This window comes from Dipodomys merriami, unplaced genomic scaffold, assembly GCF_024711535.1.
Source record: "Dipodomys merriami isolate MVZ:Mamm:240054 unplaced genomic scaffold, mDipMer1.0.p SCAF_163, whole genome shotgun sequence".
Taxonomy (NCBI): domain Eukaryota; kingdom Metazoa; phylum Chordata; class Mammalia; order Rodentia; family Heteromyidae; genus Dipodomys; species Dipodomys merriami.
The window spans coordinates 748,912-769,928 of NW_027202971.1; the positions used below are offsets into that span (position 1 = coordinate 748,912).

The 21,017-nt window shown below is 47.1% G+C and overlaps 2 protein-coding genes across 3 annotated transcripts; one reads left to right on the forward strand and one right to left on the reverse strand.

Annotated features, from left to right (window-relative positions):
- Window positions 1–14: 14 nt before the first annotated feature.
- On the reverse strand, window positions 15–7,200 carry Eif2b1 (eukaryotic translation initiation factor 2B subunit alpha). 2 transcript variants are annotated; one of them, XM_070024862.1, is made up of 9 exons: window positions 7,098–7,200; window positions 6,436–6,537; window positions 4,973–5,109; window positions 4,768–4,884; window positions 2,760–2,872; window positions 2,460–2,528; window positions 2,040–2,115; window positions 1,170–1,295; window positions 15–721 (listed from the first exon to the last, which is right to left on the reverse strand). In XM_070024862.1, the coding sequence occupies exons 1-9, from the start codon at window positions 7,108–7,110 to the stop codon at window positions 557–559; spliced, it is 918 nt and encodes a 305-aa protein (XP_069880963.1). In that variant the 5' UTR covers window positions 7,111–7,200; the 3' UTR covers window positions 15–556. The 2 variants fall into 2 exon arrangements, with proteins under 2 accessions (XP_069880963.1, XP_069880964.1); XM_070024863.1 differs by lacking the exon at window positions 7,098–7,200 and adding an exon at window positions 6,815–7,054.
- Window positions 7,201–7,302: 102 nt separating this feature from the next.
- Gtf2h3 (general transcription factor IIH subunit 3) lies at window positions 7,303–20,240 on the forward strand. Its single transcript, XM_070024859.1, has 13 exons — window positions 7,303–7,389; window positions 9,734–9,813; window positions 11,060–11,166; window positions 11,871–12,037; window positions 13,214–13,276; window positions 13,469–13,498; window positions 13,891–13,919; window positions 15,659–15,733; window positions 16,391–16,444; window positions 17,859–17,927; window positions 18,892–19,027; window positions 19,139–19,175; window positions 19,249–20,240. The coding sequence occupies exons 1-13, from the start codon at window positions 7,377–7,379 to the stop codon at window positions 19,316–19,318; spliced, it is 930 nt and encodes a 309-aa protein (XP_069880960.1). The 5' UTR covers window positions 7,303–7,376; the 3' UTR covers window positions 19,319–20,240.
- The last annotated feature ends 777 nt before the right edge of the window (window positions 20,241–21,017 follow it).

The window sequence follows — 21,017 nt, forward strand, 5'->3', positions numbered from 1 at the left end:
GCACCGATGCGATATGGCTTCAAAACTCATAATTTATTTGAAAAGATGTTGAATTTGTCACCAAGTAAAATTTTAAAAAATCCGTTTGGAACTTAAACAAATATGGGGAAGATTGGTAAGTGCTGCACAGGGCTGTTCGCCTCCGCCTGTGTTCTCAGTACTGCTCAGCATGAAGCCTAGTGCTGCCCCTGCTGGCCACAGGCAAAGGCAGTGAGTACAGCAAGGTGCATGGTGTCCCATAGTGCCTGGGGTGGCGTAGTCAAAACCCTGCTTCACTCACTGAACAAAGTCTCTAGTCAGACAGCACTCAGGAGCAGAGGGAGGTGGATGCCATGTCTCCAATAAATGCCGTGCCCTTACACAATGTGCACTCCTGGAAACAAAGCGAGCAAGTTCTGGAAAACCAGATGCACATTTAGGTTTGCTTTTAAACCTAGATGAGTGAAGAGATTCTCCAGGACTTGGGATTTCAATTCTTAGTCCATGAAGCTTTCAAGTACAATTCTGTCTTGGCCTGGCTGGCCCCTTGATGTGGCACTGAAGGGGACCCCGGTGGTTACAGGTAGAGCTTGATGAGCTCGTCACTGACCGCAGAGGGGGTCAGCACGCCCAGGTCCGTGAAGAGCAGGGTGATGAGGGAAGGGGATGTGTAGTCTACCCACGGATGCTCCTCCTTCAGGTCCTGCCCATCCTGCACAGACTTGAGAGTAGCCGCCTTGTACTGTGAGGGAAAGCAGTGTTAGGGGCTCACTCTGCTCAGGTGGGCATAGCCTGAGTGCTGAGTACTACTGGCCTGGGCTATGCAGCTCACTGGCTACAATGAGGCATTACCACTACCAAGCCCCTCCTCTTTTGTGCTGGGCCAACTCCTCCAGGCCTCCAGTGAGTGAGCTGTTTATGCAGTGGCAAATGCCAGCTACTGACTAAGCCCACCTACTTGTTCAGAGGTGCCGGCACAGGACTTGTCCGAAGCCACATGGACCATCAATGACAAAACTAGGACCCAACCCCTGGCCTCCCTACCTCAGCAGGAGCAGAGAAGTCTGAGGACAAAGGTGAGTATAAGGCCAACGAGGTTATTTCTGCTCCCATGGTGGGGAGTGAGTGACTTCCTAGAACATCAGTCTTTCAGGTGGGATTGAGGCAGGACTCATATATGTAAAACTTGCCTTAAACTTATCCGGGACATCTTGCTGGTTTAACGGGAAGAGCCGCACAAACTTGAAACTTTCCGCAACCACATAAAAGGGCTTGTTCTGTGCTTTGGCGCATACAGCCATCTGGTTGGTTCCAATCTGAGAAGTAAAACAATAGAAGGAACTCAATGTAATCTGGCTTTGGGATCAAAGAGGACCACTTCAAAAACAAAAACAAACAAAAACAACCTACAAATGCCTGTGTGAGGATATGTACATAAATGTCTTCCATGTGAGATTCTCAGTGTTTTATATGCCTTAACCACAACTTAAAAATTGTTTGTTGGTAAAGTTTCTCTAAGGAGTGACTGGAAAAGTTATAATGAAATATAGTGTAATACAATACTGAGGTTGAATATGCTGGATTAAAATGAAGAAAAAAAAAAATGACAAGCCAGGGGCTGGGAAGGTGGCTCAATGGTAGAGCGCTTGCCTTGCATGCCTGAGGCCCTGAGTTCGACTCCTCAGCACCACATAAGCAAAAAGTAAAAAGCCGGAAGTGGCCCTGTGGCTCAAGTGGTAGAGTGCTAGCCTTGAGCTGAAGAGCTGAGGGACAGTGCCCAGGCCCAGAGTTCAGGCCTCACGACCGGACCCCCCCCCCCCCCCAAAAAAAAAAAGACAAGCCAATTCTAATTAAAACTTACATAAATTACATTGACTTAATTTGTATATGCCAATCTGCAAAGAAGGAACTATGACCACAATCTGACCCCTGCACCTGCTTGTAGGAATCTGGTTCCATGGCTAAGGCAGCTGGGGAGGCGGAGAGGAAGCGGCCTGCTGGCGCTCGAGGCCAGCAGTGTATCCATCTTAGCAACCCACTCCAAGAGGGGGTGCTCCTACCTTGTTAATTATTCCTCCGTTTTCAACGACCCCTTCTGCACCGACTATGACTAGATCTGCTTTCTCCATGATGTAGCTGAGGGGGACAAAAAGAAAGCTATTTGTTCTTGGCTGCTGAAAAAATCAGATGATAGCCGTGTCCTGCAGGTCTTCCCTTGAATACCTTTTTCACAGCAATGTTACAGGCATGAAGACCCAGCCTTTGCATCTTGCTCTTGAAACATAGGCGTGGGGCTAAGGACACACCCTCCCTCTCTGTGCACCCCAGGTTCTCAGGATAGCTTGCTCCAGTTGGGCAGCTATTAAGTGGTGGGACGCCACTCAGTGTGCTTTATCAACAGGACTCAAACCTTCAATCTGAAAAGCCTGCCAGGAGTGAGCCCCAGGGGTGGACGGGGATGGGCAAGGAGAGGCGCTTACCCCACAGCAGCATCCAGCACCACGGTAACAGGGACGTTGAGGTGGCAGAGGGCTTTGGCCATTTTCTTACTGAAGATGACATTACAGAATATTAGGAAAAGTCCAGAAAAGTGGTGCAAGGAGAGTCACCCAGTTCAAAACGCTTGACTGGCTTCCCATCAGTATGACACCTGCTGTCATACTGCCCCAGGGCCTGGCCCAGCCTTGAGCAGATACCCTGGCAGTCAGGCCAGTGTGGGTGCTATGTATTCTCTTTGCTTTCACGTGACTGAGCATGGAACCCAGTGGAGAGATACTTGCCCAGATAGGTCGGGCTGTGACTCTGTAATGTACACACTGAATCGCTTCTTGGCAGCCACAGCTGCTTCCAGCACCCGCAGGACCACTCTGGAGTAGGCATGCGTCAGTATTCTCTGTGGACAAGAAAGCTCCATCAAAGGCTAGGCCCTGTGTGCAGCCGAGCCACCAGCCTTGCTGGGAAACAGGCTGCTGGCACGTGAAGCTTCTGGGCAGGCTTTCTCACAAATACACTATAGCCAGGAAGGAGAACTCCATTGGACCTGAAGGTAGAGCCCACTCACAAGCCAAAGGAGCTTTTGTGTCCCTGGTGGAGCGGCACACAGTTACAAGCCAACAGCCTTTGGATGAGGCAAGGGCACCTTGCCTGTCCATACGCACCAGGCAGGTCCTGGGAACAAATGCAGTTGGCCCAGTGGCACAGCACAGGTAAAGGGGACAAGTCCCCGTAGTGCCTGCTGCTCTCACCTGCTCACCTCTATTGCCAGAGCATTTAGTTTTCCTATAAGATGTGAAATCTGCTATGTCTTTTTTGTTTTTTGGGTCGGTCATGGGGCTTGAACTCTGGGCTTGGGCACTGTCCCAGTGCTCTTCAGCTCAAGGCAAGTGCTCTACTACTTGAGCCACAGCCCAGCTTCCGGTTCTCTAGTGGTTTATTAGAGATCTCACGGAGTTTCCTGCCCAGGCTGGCTTTGAACCATGATCCTCAGATCTCAGTCTCCTGAGTAGCGAGGATGACAGGCATGAGCCACTGGCGCCTGGCTTGGTATGTCTTTTTAAATATATAGGCTCCAAAACTACAAGCCCATCTGTGGTCAGATGATAATTTGTGAACGCCCACACATGGTCTCTACAGAACAGCTCAGGAGACACAGCATGGCAGCTGCCCTCCCTACTGTCAGGCTGCACTACCACTTTTTGTTGGAAATCCAGGTTCTTGGGGCCTACCCACACTAACAAAAACAGTCCACTTTTTTGTAGGAAATGCAGGTGTTCAGAGCTACCTGTACCAACTGAAACTGTGTGCCAAGCCCCCACATGATTCAGTGCAGCTGCCAAAATCTGCATGGCGCTGGCGGTGGTGAGGCTGCAGGGAGAGGCTCCTGGCCTGGCCACCACCTGGTCCCTAAGACTTTGTCTGCCACTGGATCTGTACAAGTTCTACTAGTGCCCTGTCAGTCACTTTTTTTTTGGGTCGGTTGTGGGGCTTGAACTCTGGGTCTGGGTGCTGTCCCTGAGTTCTTCAGCTCAAGACTAGTGCTCTACCACTTGGGCCACAGCACTACTTCTGGTTTTCTGGTGGTTTATTGGAGAGAAGAGTCTCAGAGTTTCCTGTTCGGGCTGGCTTTGAACCATGATCCTCAGATCTCAACTTCCTTAATAGCTAGGATGACAGGCGTGAGTCACTAACGCCTGGCTAGTCACTGGTTTTAACAACATAAACATACTTCAAAGGTTGTAAAAAGGCAATGGAACAGGATAAGATTTAAGAGTCAAGGGTAATTATGTTTTATAGACAGTGAAGGCTCAGGCAGAAGTGTCACCACCCACTGCTGGGGACTGGCTTGACCTGCAGTGCCTGTCTTCCTGCAACTCGTGAACAGTGGGCAGCTTTGTGTAGTGGCAGAAGCCATGTTTGAGAGTAAGTCTCCATCCACTGTCCACCCACTGCCAGCAGACGACTGGTATTAATCTGTCACAGGAGCTGCTCTCTGGCTGGAGTTCAGGATAACATACTGCACATTCACACAGATTTCTTTGGAAAAACAACTTATTCAGTCCAGAATCATTCATGCCATCCTAGTATTTTCCTGTGCTTATTTACAGTGATAAGTATCTCTTATGATTCCATTACAGAGCACGACTTCTCTACAAACCATCCCATGTCATCACAACAATCTAGTAGATAGGTACTAGTACTGCCTTTAACAGAAGCTAAATAACAGATAGATAGCAGAGCTGAGATTTTGCCCTTGCTGCTAAGTGCCACATATTAGAGATATTTACTCACCGCTCCATCTTTGATGAAAGTATGGCATAGATCTGCAATTTTACTTCTCGACAGTGATATTCTCCTGAGAAAAAGCTCTCCCCGCTCAATCATGATCTTTTTACATTTGGAATAATCCTAGAAAGGAAACAGCAAAACTGAGACTATCTGGGGACAGGCAGAGCAGCAGAGTGGGGGGAGGTAGCTGAGGGAGGGCAGGGCTTACAGAGTACTCCAGGGAGGTCAGGCTGATGAAGCGAAGGAAGAGCTCCCCACCAGAGGACACTGCCACTGAGGAGTCCACCCCACACAGGGTTTCTATGGCACTGGTGAGATTCGCTCTCAGGCCCTGGATTGTCTCCCCTGGAACGATGGAAGGATTCATGTGATGGTCATCTCAATGTCACGTGATTCCCACTCCCCCCCCCCCAGTAATCAACCTGAACAGAAAAGTTCTTGATACTCTAAAATAAACAGATAAAAACAGGGCTAAAGGTTTGACTCAAGTGATAGAGCACCTGCCTACTGTGAGATCTTGAAACCATAGTACTACCAAAATAAAAGAGGGAAAGAGAGGCCAACAGGTTTGAATCTTGTTTCAGTAAGGGACAGCATGGAAGGTAATGAAGTATTGGTAGCAAGACAGTGTAGGAGAGCCAAGTATTTGGAAGATACTGGAGACCCATGCCCTTAGGCCTCTAAGCAAGCATTATTACTATTATCACTGTAGGAGAGGTCATGCTATATCTGGATGCTGACATTTAGAATGCAAAGTTAGAGACAGTACAATGACTGGTATGAACACCAGAATTTATTATGGAACATTCTCAATAGCATTTGAGCAGATTAGGGGATAAAGTAGACATTCAATACATGTCTATACAGTTGAACTTTAATTTCAGCTTCATGTGAATACAAGGATCACTCAATTCACAATCTATCACTCCATTCACAGTCTATTTCAGTTAGTTATGACAGAAGTTTTTCTGGGGTACTAGGGACTGAAACCAGGGTCTCACTCACATGCTAAGCAAGTGTTTGAACTCTTATGCACACCCTTATCCTAAAGGAAACCTTTCTTTTCTGTCAGTCATGGGGCTTGAACTCAGGGCCTAGGTACTTCCCCTGAGCTCTTTGCTCAAGGCTAGCACTCTACCACTTTGAGCCACCCCTCCACGTCTGTTTTTGAGTGGTTAATTGAAGATAAGACTTTCATAGGGACTTCTCTGCCTGGGCTGGCTTTGAATGGCAATCCTTAAATCTCAGCCTCCAGAATAGCTAGGATTACAGGTGTGGACCACCAACACCCTATTTAAAGGGAATCTTTTTGATGATAGCTTGAGGGCTCCTTCCAGGTTGAAAGGCCTGAAATAAAGGCAAAAGCTGATCTTGAGGCTGTAGACAAATGTGCAGCTATCACATCACATTTTTTTTTCTGGCTGGTCATGGGGCTTGAACTCTAGGCTTGGCCCTATCCCTCAGATCTTCAGCTCAAGGCTAGCACTCCACCACTTGAGCCACAGTGCCACTTCCAGCCTTTTCTGTTTATGTGGTGCTGAGGAATTGAACCCAGAACCTCATGCGTGAGAGGCAAGCACTCTACCACTGAGCCACCTTCCCAGCCCCACATTTTTAATTATTAGAAGACTTTCCTAAGGCTCCCAGTTGCTGGGGAGTGACCCTTTGTACCTTTATCTCTCTTCAGGAACTCCAGTAAAGTCTGGATGGCAGCCACTGCGGAAGCCATGTCAGGGTCTTCTTTCATCTGAGACTTAAAGTATTCAATTAATTCTGGGAGGGAAAGAAAAAGTTATTCATTACATTCACTCAGCAATTCCTCCAGCACCAGGTCAATCTATGCTAATTCAAGTCCAGCCACATACAAATAATATGTAGCGTTTTACAACCTCAGTGCATTTTTTTACATTAATAAAACACTTAGGGCTGGGAATGTGGCTTAGTGGTAGGGTTCTTGCCTAGCATACATAAAACCCTGGGTTCGATTCCTCAGTACCACATAAATAGAAAAAGACGAAGTGACACTGGTTCAAGTGTTAAGAGTACTAGCCTTGAGCAAAAGCAGCTCAGGGACAGTGCCCAGGCTCCAAGTTCAAACCCTAGGACTGGAACAAAACAAAAACACTTAGGGGTGAACAAGGGGAAAGAGGAAGAGGGAGCGAGGAGTGTGTGTGTGTGTCCTCCAGTGGGTTATCCCCAGGAAGCAGAAGCAGCGAGTGGGGTTCAGTAGCAACTGGAAGAAGTGAGTCCCGCCGAGCAGCCAGTGTGGGTATGGAAGGTCGAGGTGGGCCTGGTTCTGCTTTGTTCTCAGCGCCCTGGTCCGTCCCGATTACCCTTCTGGTCCATGATGAGCCCCGGGCCGCGGGAACCGACGCGAGGGCAGCCGTCAGCTCGCCTGCTGGAGCTCCCGACAAACGCGCCGGCAGCGAGCCACACACTGAGCGCGCCAGGCGCACCTCCCGCGTCACTTCCGGCTTCCTGGAGGCGGGGCCATGAGAACTGGCCGGGGGCGATCCGCCTAGACGTCACTCTTGCGCGCCGGAAGTCAGGCTTTGCGCTCTCCTGGACGCTAGCTGCACCATTGCCAGCGGTTCCCCGGGCGTCGCTGCACCATGGTCTCCGAAGGTGAGGGCAGCTGCGGGTGGGACACTGGGCCCGGGTCCCAGGGCTGGACGCCTCGGCCCGGCCGAAGGGAGTGTGTCGTTGGGCTGGGTGGGACCTGCTGGCGGCGTAGCCCTGTGTCTCATTCATTCAGTGGCTTTCTGGGTCGCCTCCCGCGTGTCGGGGAGCGCGGCCGGGGCCGGGACGTAGGGAGGCTGGTGGAGAAACGATCCCGGGGGCCAGAGGCGTGAGCACGGAAGACCCATTACGAAGGGGTTGGAGGGCGAGGCCAGGACGGTGTGCTCACCAGGGTCGGGAGGACCTACTTTTCGTTAGAAGGAAAGGGCGAGATGGAAGGAAGACTTGATTACCAACTTCGGAGAGAAGTGCATTTTATTTATGTATTTATTTTCCAAATTTTTTATTGTGATTAAGTGGTTACATAATTTCCCAGATTTCACAGTATGGTGGGATAGTGATGCTCAGTTAAAGCCACAAACACATTCTAACTCTCATGGGGCAAATTGTCTAACATGGTCTATAACATTGAGAGTGCATTGCAAAGAAAGGCCCTGGGGCAGGCCGAGATACCCGGTTACACTTGAGAGAAACCGGGAGGTGAGGAGTTTTGTGTTCATGAATCAAACTACTGGTTATAGAGCTTTGAGGTCTTTGGAGAAAGAAGTGAGGGTTGAGCCGTACTTGTGAGCGTGTCATACAGCTGGTGTAGGGTTTTTGGGTGTGAGTATGTGTGTTTCTTTCTTTTTTTGTGTGTGTCGGTTGTGGGGTTTGAACTCTGGGCCTGGGCGCTGTTCCTCAGCTCTTCAGTTCAAGGCTAACGCTCTACCACGTGAGCTAAGGCGCCACTTCCGGTTTTCTGGTGGTTTATTGGAGATAAGAGTTTCACGGACTTTCCTGCCCGGGCTGGCTTTGAACTGCCATCCTCAGATCTCAGCCTCCTGAGTAGCTAGGATTACAGGCGTGAGCCACCAGCGCTGGGCAGTGTGTTTCTTTTGAGACAGGATCTCAGAGATTGGAACTCTTATCCTCCTGTCTCAGCCTCCTCCCCAGTTGCTGAGATGACTGACCTGGCTGGTGTAGGGTTATCACAGCAAATTTTTTTTTTTTTTTTTTTTTTTTTTTGCGGGGGTCTCGTCTGGGCCTGGGCACTGTCCCTCAGCTCTTCAGCTCAAGGCTTGCGTTCTACCACTTGAGCCACATCACCACTTCTGGCTTTTTTCTTTTTGCTTATGTGGTGCTGAGGAATCGAACCCAGGGCCTCATGCATGCAAGGCAAGCACTCTACCACTGAGCCACCTTCCCAGCCCCATCACAGCAAAATCTTATAGTAATTCCTTTTTTCCCTTTTGGTTGTGCTCTCTGTCTCTCCCTCCCCCCCCTCACTCCCTCCCTTTATTCCTCTCTTTGTCCCTCTCCCCCTTTGTCCCCCCTCCCCCATTCCCCTCTCTTTTCCTGCCTCTGACCATAATCCTTTTACCCGAAACTATGGCCTTGTGATTAGCTAGGATTTCAGGTGTGCACTGTCATGCTTAGCTTACTTGTTGAAGTAGTGTCTCACTTTTCTTTTTGCCTGGGGTGGCCTTGAACAATCATCCTCCTGAGTAACTGGGATTTTATCTGTTCTTTTTAAAAATTGGTTTTTAAAAATTAGTTCCTCGGGGCTGGGAAGTTGGCTCAGTGGTAGAGCTCTTGCCTCCCATGCCTGAGGCCCTGGGTTCCATTCCTCAGCACCACATAAGCAAAAAGAAAAAAACCCGGAAGTGGCGCTGTGGCTCAAGTGGTAGAGCGCTAGCCTTGAGCTGAAGAGCTGAGGGACAGCGCCCAGGCCCAGAGTTCAGGCCCATGACTGGACCCCAAAAAAAAAAAATCAGTTCCTCATTGCACCTGGCCCAGCTGCTGGATGTATGGATGAACACTGGGTCAAAACAGCTCCTACATCTCTCTCTAGTCTGCTGTGCCTGAAATTCTACTGGTGACCCTACTACTGGTTATTCCTTGCCTTCTGTCCTTGGCCAGGCATTTAAAATGCAAGTGTCTTGGAGTTTATTTGGTTGATATTTATTGGGTGTTTGCTGTTTGCGGAAGATAAGTAGTGAATAGAATGGACAGAAATCCCTGCCCTGTGGTGTTTCCTGTTTTGTGTAGTAGTGCAGGGAGTAGGTGGGGCCTGCTTGAGGGCCCAGTAAGCTGAATGCTAAAAAGAACTTGGCCTCTGTTAGTTTCCTGACTGCAAGGCACTACACATTGAAGGACTGGTCTTAAACCTACTTTACACTTTGCAATGTTACCTTTGACTAATTTTCATGAGCTAATGGTTTTAAAATGAATTTCTTATTGATGATTTCAGAGGAGGAATTGAATCTTTTGGTCATCATAGTTGATACCAATCCAATTTGGTGGGGGAAGCAAGCATTAAAGGAATCCCAGGTAAGATGGTGTAAGGCCTTCAGATGATTTTGTTTAAATTGGAGTATATTTGTATTCGTTCTTAAAGAGCTTTATTAAGATATAGCTTATCTGCCATAAAATTTACCTAGCATATCTCTCTCTTTTATTCTCCCTCTCCTCCTCCCCTATTTCCCCTGCCCCCTTCCTTCTTTCTTTTTTTTTTTTTTTGTCGGTCATGGGGCTTGAACTCTGGGCCTGGGCACTGTCCCTCAGCTCTTCAGCTCAAGGCGAGCACTCTACCACTTGAGCTACAGCGCCACTTCCGGTTTTCTGGTGGTTTATTGGAGATAGGAGTCTCACCGTCTCTCCTGCCCGGACTGGCTTTGAACCGCGATCCTCAGATCTCAGCCTCCTGAGTAGCTAGGATTACAGGCGTGAGCCACCAGCGCCCGGCCCCTTCCTTCTTTCTTGAGACAGGATCTTACTATGTAGCCCAGGCTTGCATTAAACTCTCCACCCTCCTTGTGCTGGAATTACAGGCACGTCCCAATAGGTCAGGCTTTGGAGCATTACTTTTCACTACATAAAGTTCCCTCATACAGGAGTTTGTTAATTGTTGCCCCCATCCCCTCTCCCTGTTGCCTTTTCTAGATATCATACAGTATCTAGTCTTTAAAAATGGGAAAATTATATTATTTTATTCTCCAGTTAGCCAGCAAAAAGCTGGAAATCAATGTGTAGCTCAAATGGTAGAGGGAGGGGCTCTGAGTTCAAGCCCCAGTACTGGCACAAAAATGATATAAAAAAAAATGTTTTTGCTTATAGTTTTGGAGGAAAGTTGCTCCTGAGCAGTGTTAGGTTTTTAAAAAGAGGTAGCGGAGTAAGAACTGCACCATGCACGTGGTATTCAGGTAAGGGGTAAGTTTATTCAGTAGACCTGCTGGGACCAGGCAAGGTTGGCACTCCATGCGGCTGGCAAAAGAGAGCGTCTGGCCCCGGGTTTGGCCCTATATAGGGTAGGGGGGTGGGGAAGGGTGTGTCCAGGTAAAGGGAAGTGGGATCAGGTGGGAGAAAGGTGTGGCCACATCAGATTAAGATGTGACCTCAGCGGATGCGGGTGTGACCTCTTCCAGGAGTCCCAGTTGCCTAGATAATGCAGGTACTGGGCGAGGTCTGTTCTCAACTTCCAGGAATGGACCTTACAAGCAGATTTCAGTGAAATCTTAAGACTGGGCATGTTATCTGGAGTGCTAATTTGTTTTTGTGTCCTCTCTTTGTTCACCAGTTCACGTTATCGAAGTGCATAGATGCCGTGATGGTGCTGGGGAACTCCCACTTATTCATGAGCCGCTCCAACAAGCTTGCTGTCATAGCAAGCCATTTCGAGGAAAGGTAGGAGTGACCATTGTCTCCTCCCTCCTGGTCAGTGCTTAGTGTTCATCGGGGTTTGTGCCTCTTGGCAGTCACTGTACCTAGTCCAGGTGGCCAAAGGAATTTTGTCTGTAGCAGTGAAACAGCCAGTGCCTCAAGAAGCAGTACCTGGGCTGGGAAGGTGGCTCAGTGGTAGAGCGCTTGCCTTGCATGCATGAGGCCCTGGGTTCCATTCCTCAGCGCCACATTAGCAAAAAGAAAAAAGCCGGAAGTGGCTGTGTGGCTCAAGTGGTAGAGCGCTAGCCTTGAGCTGAAGAGCTGAGGGACAGTGCCCAGGCCCAGAGTTCAGGACCCATGACTGGACACCCCTCCCCTCCCGCCCCCTGCAAAAAAAAAAAAAAGAAAGAATTTGAGGCTAGTTAGTTTGGGTAAAGTTAGCAAGACCCTGTTTCAAAAACTAAATATAACCAAAAAAAGACGGAGCACAACTGAAGAAGTAGAGTACCTAACCATCATGCATAGGCTCTGGGTTTGGTCACTGGTACCACAAGTAAAAAAGGAATGAAGGATGGAGGAAGGAAGAAGGAGGAGGAGGAGGAGGAAAGAATAGAATTATATGAGTGCAAAAACCAATGGGTTTATTTGGTTTTCTTCTGACTCCAATGTTGTGATCTGTGAGGGCAAGGGCACCCAGCCACTGTACTGAGGGTTTGCTACCGTTGCAGCCGATTCCTGTATCCTGGGAAGCACGGCAGACTTGGAGACTTCTTTGGAGATGCTGGCAACCCCCTTCCTGACTGCAATCCCTCAGGGAGCAAAGATGGAAAATATGAGCTGTTGACGGCAGCAAATGAAGTGATAGTTGAAGAGATTAAAGATCTGATGACTAAGAGTAACAGCTTTTATTATCGTTGTTGCTGTTATTATTGTTGTTGCTGTTGTTGTTGTTGTTTTTGTCAGTCGTGGGGCTTGAACTCTGGGCATGAGCTCTCAGCTCTTCAGCTCAAGGCGAGCACTCTACCACTTGAGCTATGGCACCACTTCCGGTTTTCAGGTGGTTTATTGGAGATAAGAGTTTCACGGACTTTCCTGCTCAAGCTGGCTTTGAACCGAGATCCTCAGATTCTCAGCCTCCTGAGTAGCTAGGATTACAGATGTGGGCCACAGCACCCAGTGGACTGTTGTGGATTTTTTTTTTTTTTTGTGGGTCATGGGGCATGAACTGTGGGCCTTGGCACTGTCCCTCAGCTCTTCAGCTGTAGACTAATGCTCTACCACTTGAGCCTCAGCCCCACTTCTGGCTTTTTCTGCTTATGTGGTGCTGAGGAATCGAACCAAGGGCCTCATGCTTGCAAGGCAAGCGCTCTACCACTGAGTCTCCTTCCCAGCCCCACTGTTGTTGTGTTGTTGGCAGTTCACAAGAGTTGATTGGGGAGGTTCTTTTTTTAATTCTTCCATTCTGGTTTTTCTTTGATGTTGTTCCTTAAAATATATTTTAACAGAGGTGGCACTGTGGCTCAAATGGTAGAGCTCTAGCCTTGAGCTGAAGAGCTGAGAGACAGTGCTCAGGCCCAGAGTTCGAACCCCACTACTGACCCCCCAAAAAAATTTTTTTTAAGGCTGGGTGCCAGTGGCTCACACCTGTAATCCTAGCTACTCAGGAGGCTGAGGTCTGAGGATTGTGGTTCAAAGCCAGCCGGGCAGGAATGTCCATGAGACTCTTATCTCCAGTTAACCACCAGAAAATCAGAAGTGGCACTGTGGTTCAAGTGGTTGAGTGCTAGCCTTGAGCTGAAGAGCTCAGAGACAACTCCCAGACCCAGAGTTCAAGACCCACAACTGACCTCTCCCCCTAAAAAAAAAATATATATATATATATGTATATATATATATATATATATATATATATGCACATGCTTTTACAAGCCTTTCTTCCTCTAAATATTCTCATCTAGATTTTTTTTGCCTTTTATTATCGTCTTCATTTCCAAATACTTTGGCTTGAAAATGACTATAGTTGAAGAAAGTATTTTAAAATTCACTTTCCAATGCTTTTGACTCTTTGTAGGTGACATAAAAGGCCAACATACAGAAACTCTGCTGGCAGGGTCCCTGGCCAAAGCGCTCTGCTGTATCCTTTGATCCCATAGCTCAAGAGCAGGATAGTAGGGGTGGGGGGGGGAGGGGGGAGGGAGAGAGGGGAGAGGGGTCCTCTGCAATGCGCAGATTTCACTTCTAGATCTAGATGGAGACATTTACTAGCTTTTGGGTATGGACATTCATGAGAACAACAGTTTATATTCCTTAATGATAAGAACTTAAGATATTCATAGAATGAATAAAGAAGTCAAAGGTAGGAGCCTGTGTTTTTCTTTTCTTTTCTTTTTTTTTTTTGGTCGGTCTTGGGGCTTGAACTCTGGGCCTGGGCTCCGTCCGTGTGCTCTTCAGCTCAAGGCCAGTGCTCTACCGCTTGAGCCACAGCACCACTTCCAGTTTTCTCATGGTTTATTGGAGATAAGAGTCTCATGGACTTTCCTGCCCTGGCTGGCTTTGAACTGTGATCCTCACCTGAGTAGCTAGGATTACAGGCATGAGCCACTGGCGCCCGGCTGAGCCTGTGTTTTTCTATGAGAACTGTAATCCTGCTGTATGTTTGTTGGGGTGATTAAAAATTGATTAGAAAGCCACTTGTTTGCTGAGCCACACCCTATCAGTTCAATTGTGACCTGTTTTATTTCTTTGTAGATAATCAAGAGATGAAATCAAGGATACTGGTAAGATTTGAAAAAGTGTCACCATGTTCATGTACAATTGCAAATGATGAGAAAACAATAGGAAGGGCTGGAGATGGACATCTGAGGCAGGGTACTGCCTGTCAGCATGTATAAGCCTCTGCGTTGAATCCCCAGCCGTAGAGGGAAAGATGAAGACAGGATTGTGGTTTGAAGCCAGCCAGTAATCCAGGAAAGTTTGTAAGACTATCTCAAAATGACCAGCATGGCTGGCATGTAGCTCAATGGCAAAATGCTTGCCTAGTAGGTGCAGTACTCTGGGTTCAGTTCCCAGTAAAACACATAGACAGACAGACAGACACACACACACACACAGACAGACACACACACACACACACACACACTAAAAATGGAGCTGTGGCTCAAGTAGAAGTGAATCCCCAGTAGACCCTGAGACTTATCTCCAACTAGCTACCAGAAAACCAGAAGTGGCACTGTGACTCAAGTGGTAGAGTGCTCACCTTGACCTGAAGAGCTCAGGGACAGTGCCCAGACCTAGAGTTAAAGCCCAATGATGACAAAAAATAAAAAGGGCTCATTATCTTATCTGTCTATCTATCTATTTATAATTTTTGTGGTGCTGGGGTTTGAACCTAGGGGCATTGTGTACCCTAGGCAAGTTCTCTACCACTCAGCTACATCTCCAGCCATAAATTGATTTTTTTTTTAAATAAAAAAATTCTTGTACCATCTTGGGCCTTGAACTCAGGTCCCTAGTGCTGTCTCTAAGCCTTTTTCTTTTGGTCAAGCACTAGCACTTGAGCTACAGCTCCACTTCTGGCTTTATTTTGGTAGTTAATTGAAGATAAGTGTCTCATACTTTTTTTTTCTCCTGAGCCAGCTTTGAACCTCAATCCTCAGATCATAGCCTCCTGAGTAGCTACGATTTCAGATGTGAGTCACTGGCACCTGGCCATAAATTTATTTTTGAAAGTCAAGTTTACTTGCAAAAAACAAAGAACCATCAAATGATGGACTTTTCATTGCTTGTTATTTTGTACAAATAAAAACCCTGCCAGGTCCCAGGGCCAGTGGTAGGGCTGGGTGGGGTTGCTCCCATGTGTCATTGCTGTTGGTAGCTGGTAGTTTTTCAGAAGGGAGTTGGGTAATTACCAAAAGTGAATGCATGCATTTTGGCAGTCACACTGGTGTTCAGGAGTAGTCAGATAGCTGCGCAAAGAGTGTGTGGTCCGAGCATTGATTAAACATGTGGAAACTGCTTCCATGCCCTTTGTAGACCACTAGTGGATGGTGGAAGTGTTTGAAGTCAGAATGGTGTATACAGGCATCGAAGCCAGCGCTGGCTGCCTGCCGAACGATACAGGCCACAGCCTCGCTGTGGAGTAGGCCTGGGAGGTTCACTCTTCAAGCAACAGAAAAATCGCCCAGTGACATAGTTGTTAGAACTCAGCCCTGCCATCAAATGATAGACATTCTGTTCTGTTTCATGGGCATAAAGACCACTTCCTGCTGTATATTGTGAACTGGAAAAAAAGCAGGCCGTGTGACTTGTAGGTAGAGTGTATACCTCTGTGTGTGTGCACGTGTGTGCGTGCACACAGGGCCGTCTAGGAGGAGGATCATCAGGGGACTTTTCTCTGCAGTAGGATTTGGGGAATTCTGTGGACTGTACATTCAGATATTATTTAACAGTGATAAAAGGCAAATTGCAGACATGACAGTGGCAGTGTCATGTTGGGGGTCTGGGGTGTGCTTTTTAGGTGATCAAGGCTGCAGAAGACAGCGCGCTGCAGTACATGAACTTCATGAACGTTATCTTTGCTGCGCAGAAGCAGGTGAGTTGAGGGCCATCCTTCAGAGCGTCCTGCTTCCCAGAGAAAGAATCACTTCACTAATTCATGTATTTGGCTAAAGAGCTTTAGTAATGGATTAGGAGTCCAGAATCCACATGGGGGCCTGGTCACTTCTCACTTGGGCCTGGGGCCCATAGAACAGTGCACCCAAAGTGCAGATTTGCACTATGTTAGGGAAGAAGGCAACCCCCACCCCCCCTTCCGCCCCCCCCCCCCCCCCTGTTTTTTAAGCTCATCTTGGCCCTAGCTAAGAATCGTTGATCTCACAGCTTGCTGCATGAGTCTTGCCTGTTTCAGGGGGATGTATAAAGACTTGGCATTTTTACTTTGCAAATAACTGAAATGTCCACATGAATTTTGATTCATTGATACATTTATTTAGAAAAAAGACAGAATGCCTCTGACCTTGAGTTTTAACGTGAGGTGCAGCTCCAGCCGTGTGTAATATTCGCCATGGAAGCATGGCCGTGTGCGATTCTGAGTATCACGGCAGAGCACAGTAGCCGCAGCCTGGCCAGGTCTGGTGCTGAGCTGCCCGTGGAAGCTCTGCCCGTGCAGTCGGTGCATGTGGAACGCGGGTCTGAAGGACAGACAGCGCTTGCTATCCCTATGCCTATAATGTTTTGAATGTTTTTTCAGAGTATTTTGATTGATGCCTGCGTTTTAGATTCAGATTCAGGACTCCTCCAGCAGGTATGTTTTCATTGAGCACCTGGTATTGGTGGGGATAGAAAATATTTTTGGGGGGCTGGGAAGGTGGCTCAGTGGTAGAGTGCTTGCCTTGCATACATGAGGCCCTGGGTTCGATTCCTCAGCACCACATAAGAGGAAAAAAAAAAGGCCGAAGTGGCGCTGTGGCTCAAGTGGTAGAGCGCTAGCCTTGAGCTGAAGAGCTGAGGGACAGCGCCCAGGCCCACAGTTCAGTCTCCACGACCAGACCAAAAAAAAAAATACATATTATTTTTGTGCCAGGCACTGGTGGCTCACCCCTGTCATCCTAGCTACTCAGGAGGCTGAGGTCTGAGGATCACGGTTTAAAGCCAGACCGGGCAGGAAAGTCTGTGAGACTTATCTCCAATGAACCACCAGAAAACCAGAAGTGGTACTGTGGCTCAAGTGGTAGAGCGCTATCCTTGAGCTGAAGAGCTGAGGGACAGCGCTCAGGCCCAGAGTTCAAACTGTACAACTGACAAAAAAAAAAAAAAAAAAAAATATTTTTTGTATTGGTACATCTTAAAATGATAGTCCTTTGGATATCCTGGGTTAAATGAAGTGTTACTAGTTGTATCTGGTGTATTTCTGTTATAAAGGTGACTCCCCTAAATTAAAAAACTGGATTTTTCTATGTAGCCTCTGCTCTTGTCTCAGTGAGTGGCAGTACAGTTCACTTGACAAGTCCAACCCAATCCTGACTTGTCCTGTCTGTTCTCTTGCTCTTCTTTTACGTCTACCAGCAAGTCCTGTTGTGTCTGTCCCTAACAAGACTCAGGCCAGATGCAGCTACCTGTCATCCTCTGAAGGAGGCTGCAGCAGTCCTCTGTCTGTGGTCTGTTTATCTTCCTGTCAAAGGTGGTTCTCACCCCGGCAGTCAGAACTCGAGATGAGATCATGTCACTCCTTTGCTTAAACCTTCCCCTTGAATCCCATGGGTCTCTTGTTGCTCATATGCAGTGTCCTGACTTTCTTGTTCTCTGCAGACATAGAGTGCTCCTGCCATCCCCTGTGCCTTCTGCTGGGCCCTCAGGCCTGTTACTTGGCCCCACTCATGTCCCTGCTTTGGGTCACCTCCCCAGAGAAGCCCTCCCTGACCATTCCTCACTTCTCTTAGAAATGATCCTAGCCTGTAACATTATTCCTGTGATAACCATCCTAATTCACTGTCTCTCTGAACACACCGGAACACTCACTTTGTGAGGATGGCACCCTGTTTGTCCTGTTCCTTGCCATAGCCTTTAAGAGTGGGCCAGGGGCAGGAGGATTCTTCCAGAAAGGGTCATGACATCAGGAATCACCCTCACACACCACCTGAGCCTTGCAGACCTGAAGAGCCCCTGGGGAATCCCAAGCAGGGACTGGTGTGGCAGAGGGTCTGCTGTGTGTCTTGCAGGCATGTGACATCACTGGAGGACTGTACCTGAAGGTGCCTCAGATGCCGTCACTTCTGCAGTATTTACTGGTAATGAACTAGCTGTGTCACCATGGGGTGGGGCCTGACGGTGAAAGCAGTGGGCAGGTGTGAGCAGCGGGGGAGGCTGGGCTTCGGTCCTCTCAGAACTGCGTACAGAACACCACGTGACTGTTTATAACAGTCCGAAGCCATGGTTGAATGGATGCTCTGTTCTAATTTCTGGTATTCTGTGCCCTTGTTTTGTTTTTTTTTTTGTTTATTTTTATTTGTACTTTTTTTATAGGTTGTGGTGCTTCAACTCAATACCTGGGTGCTATCTCAATACCTGGGTGCTATCCCTGATCTCTTTTGCTCAAGGCTAGCACTCTACCACTTTGAGCCATAGCTTGACTTCTGGTTTTCTGGTGGTTAATTGGAGATAAGAATCTCATGGGGACTTTTCTGCCTGGGCTGGCTTCGAATCATAATCCTCAGATCTCAGCCTCCTGAGTAGCTAGGATTTTAGGTGTGAGCCACCAGTGCCCAGCTACCCTTGTTTACCCTTGTTTTAAATAGAAGTTCCCTTGCCTCTAGAAAAAAAAGTTGGGCCAGGTACTGGTACCTCATGCCTGTAATCCTAGCTACTCAAGAGGCTGAGATCTGAGAATCACAGTTCAAAGCTAGGTTGGGCTGGAAAGACTTTTTTTTTTGTCTTTTCTTTTTTGGTACTGGGGATCGAACCCAGGACGTTGCACTTGCTAGGCAAGCGCTTTGCCACCTAGCTACGTACCAGCCCTGGAAAGACTCTTATCTCCAATAAACCACTCAGAAAACCGGAAGTGGTGCTGTGGCTCAAGTGGTAGAGCACTCGCCTTGAACTGAAGAGCTTAGGAACAGTGCCCAGGCCCAGAGTTAGCCCTACAATTGACAAAAAAAAATTTTTTTTTGTTCCACAGAGGGGGGTTTCATTGTTGCATCTCCACACTGTTGTATGATGCTCCTATCTCATCTGCATTACTTTTTTTCCTTACAGTGGGTTTTTCTTCCTGATCAGGACCAGAGATCTCAGTTAATCCTTCCACCCCCAATTCACGTGGATTACAGGGCTGCTTGCTTCTGCCATCGGAATCTCATTGAAATTGGTTATGTCTGTTCTGTGTGTCTGTCAAGTAAGTTAATGTGTTGGATTCCTTGTTTCTATGGTGGGGTAAGGGAAAAAAATCTTCACTCTGCTCTTTAAACACTCATGGCTTTTTTTTTTTTTTTTTTTTTTTAAATAGTTTTCTGCAACTTCAGCCCCATCTGCACCACGTGTGAGTAAGTATCAGGTGTGCGAGTGGCTCACACTTTGTAGACCTAGAGCACTAAAACATATGCTCTGTCATTTCAGGACAGCCTTTAAGATTTCTCTTCCTCCTGTACTGAAGGCCAAGAAAAAGAAACAGAAAACGTCCACGTGACTGAGAAACAACAAGTACAGTGCAGATGTCATGGCTTAAGGCCATGCACAGGTGTTATGGGGTCAGATCTCCTTGGGATCTCTGAAAAATCGGCTATGTATAGAATAATTTCTTGCAGGAAATACTTGAAAAACTTATCCTGTGTTTCTTGAGGCTCCTTTCTCAAGGGCATCCTATGCAGTACGTCTTGAAACCTCCCCTGGTTAGTGTTTGTACAGAAATGGGGTTAAAGCACAAGTTTGATGTCAGTTGTATAGCAGAAGCCAACTGATGACTTTGGCTGTGCTGGTGCTGGGATTGGCACGGGGCCTGCTTTGTGCTTGGCAGGCAGGCAGGCACCCCACTGCTGAGCTTCAACAACCAGCCCGTTTATTGTTTTGTTTTAAGTATATTTGCAAAAGTACATTTGTGCAAATACTTAAGTTTTTTCTTTAGACCATCTCAGAAGGTGAATTTTATTTAAATAATTTGGTATCTGGTTGGTAATTTCTAGTAGATTTTGTATTCTGCATTTGCAGGATTTTTAATAAATATACAAGTATTTTGGTGATCACGTTGGAATTATTTGTTAATCCTTGAGATTGAGAATCACTTTGTCCTTTAGAAAACATTGACTAGGGGCTTGGGGGCATGGCTCAAGTGGTAGAGTGTTGTTGAGCAAGCATAAGGCCCTGAGTACCAACAGAAAAATAAAGTAAAAGGATTTACTGTTTCACAGACTAAAGGTAATGAATAAGTATTTTAAGTCTAGGAATGTTTTATAGATAAGAAGATGAATAATCTTTGTGACAAGCTGACAAGGCTTTGTTATTTTTCATTTGAAATGTTTTATATTCTTGGTTCTGTTCAGGTCTTATTTTTAACGTTTATGATGTATTTTATATAAATTTGCTAATAAAATAAAATTTCATATTTGGCTGAATTATTTCCTCTTATTCATTGTTTATCTTAGGCATATATCTTCACACACACACACTTTTTTTTTGGTCATTTGTGGCACTTGAACTAAGGGCCTGCGTACTGTCTGTGACCTCTTTTGCTCAAGGCACGAGCTCTACCACTTTGAGCCACAGATTTACTTCTGGTTTTTGTGTAGTTAATTGGAAATAAGATTCTCACAGGAACTTTTCTGCTGGCCTGGCTTCTAATGGCAATCCTCAGATCTCAGCCTCCTGAGTAGCTAGGATGACAGGCGGGAGCCTTTAGCTCTTAACTGGTATGTTTGGCTTTTTTTCCTTGTAGTTTTCCAGGTTCATCCCCATGTCTGGCTTCTTTGTAGAATCCAACAGATGGAGCTACTTTGGAACATTCTCTCCAGCTAGTCAGAAGGCCAGCTAGTGTTCTGGTGTTAAGACTTTAAAGGTCCACACTCCATCTCCTACCTGGCTAGTGGTGTCAATTTCTCAGGAGTTAAATCATCCAGTCATCCCTGGAGAGGCACTAGTCCTAAACTAGAGCCATCTTAAGCAAACTCCACAAGTTATGAAACACTTTCTTTGTATTTTCTCTCTCTCTTTTGGTCACGGGGCTTGAACTCGGCCCAGGCACTGTCCCTGAGCTCTTTTTGCTCAAGGATAGCATTCTACCACTGAACCACAGCTCTGGTTCGGGTTTTTGAGTGGTTAATTGGAGATAAGAACCTCATAGGGACTTTCCTGCCCAGGCTGGCTTTGAACTTCTATCCTCAGGTCTTAGCCTC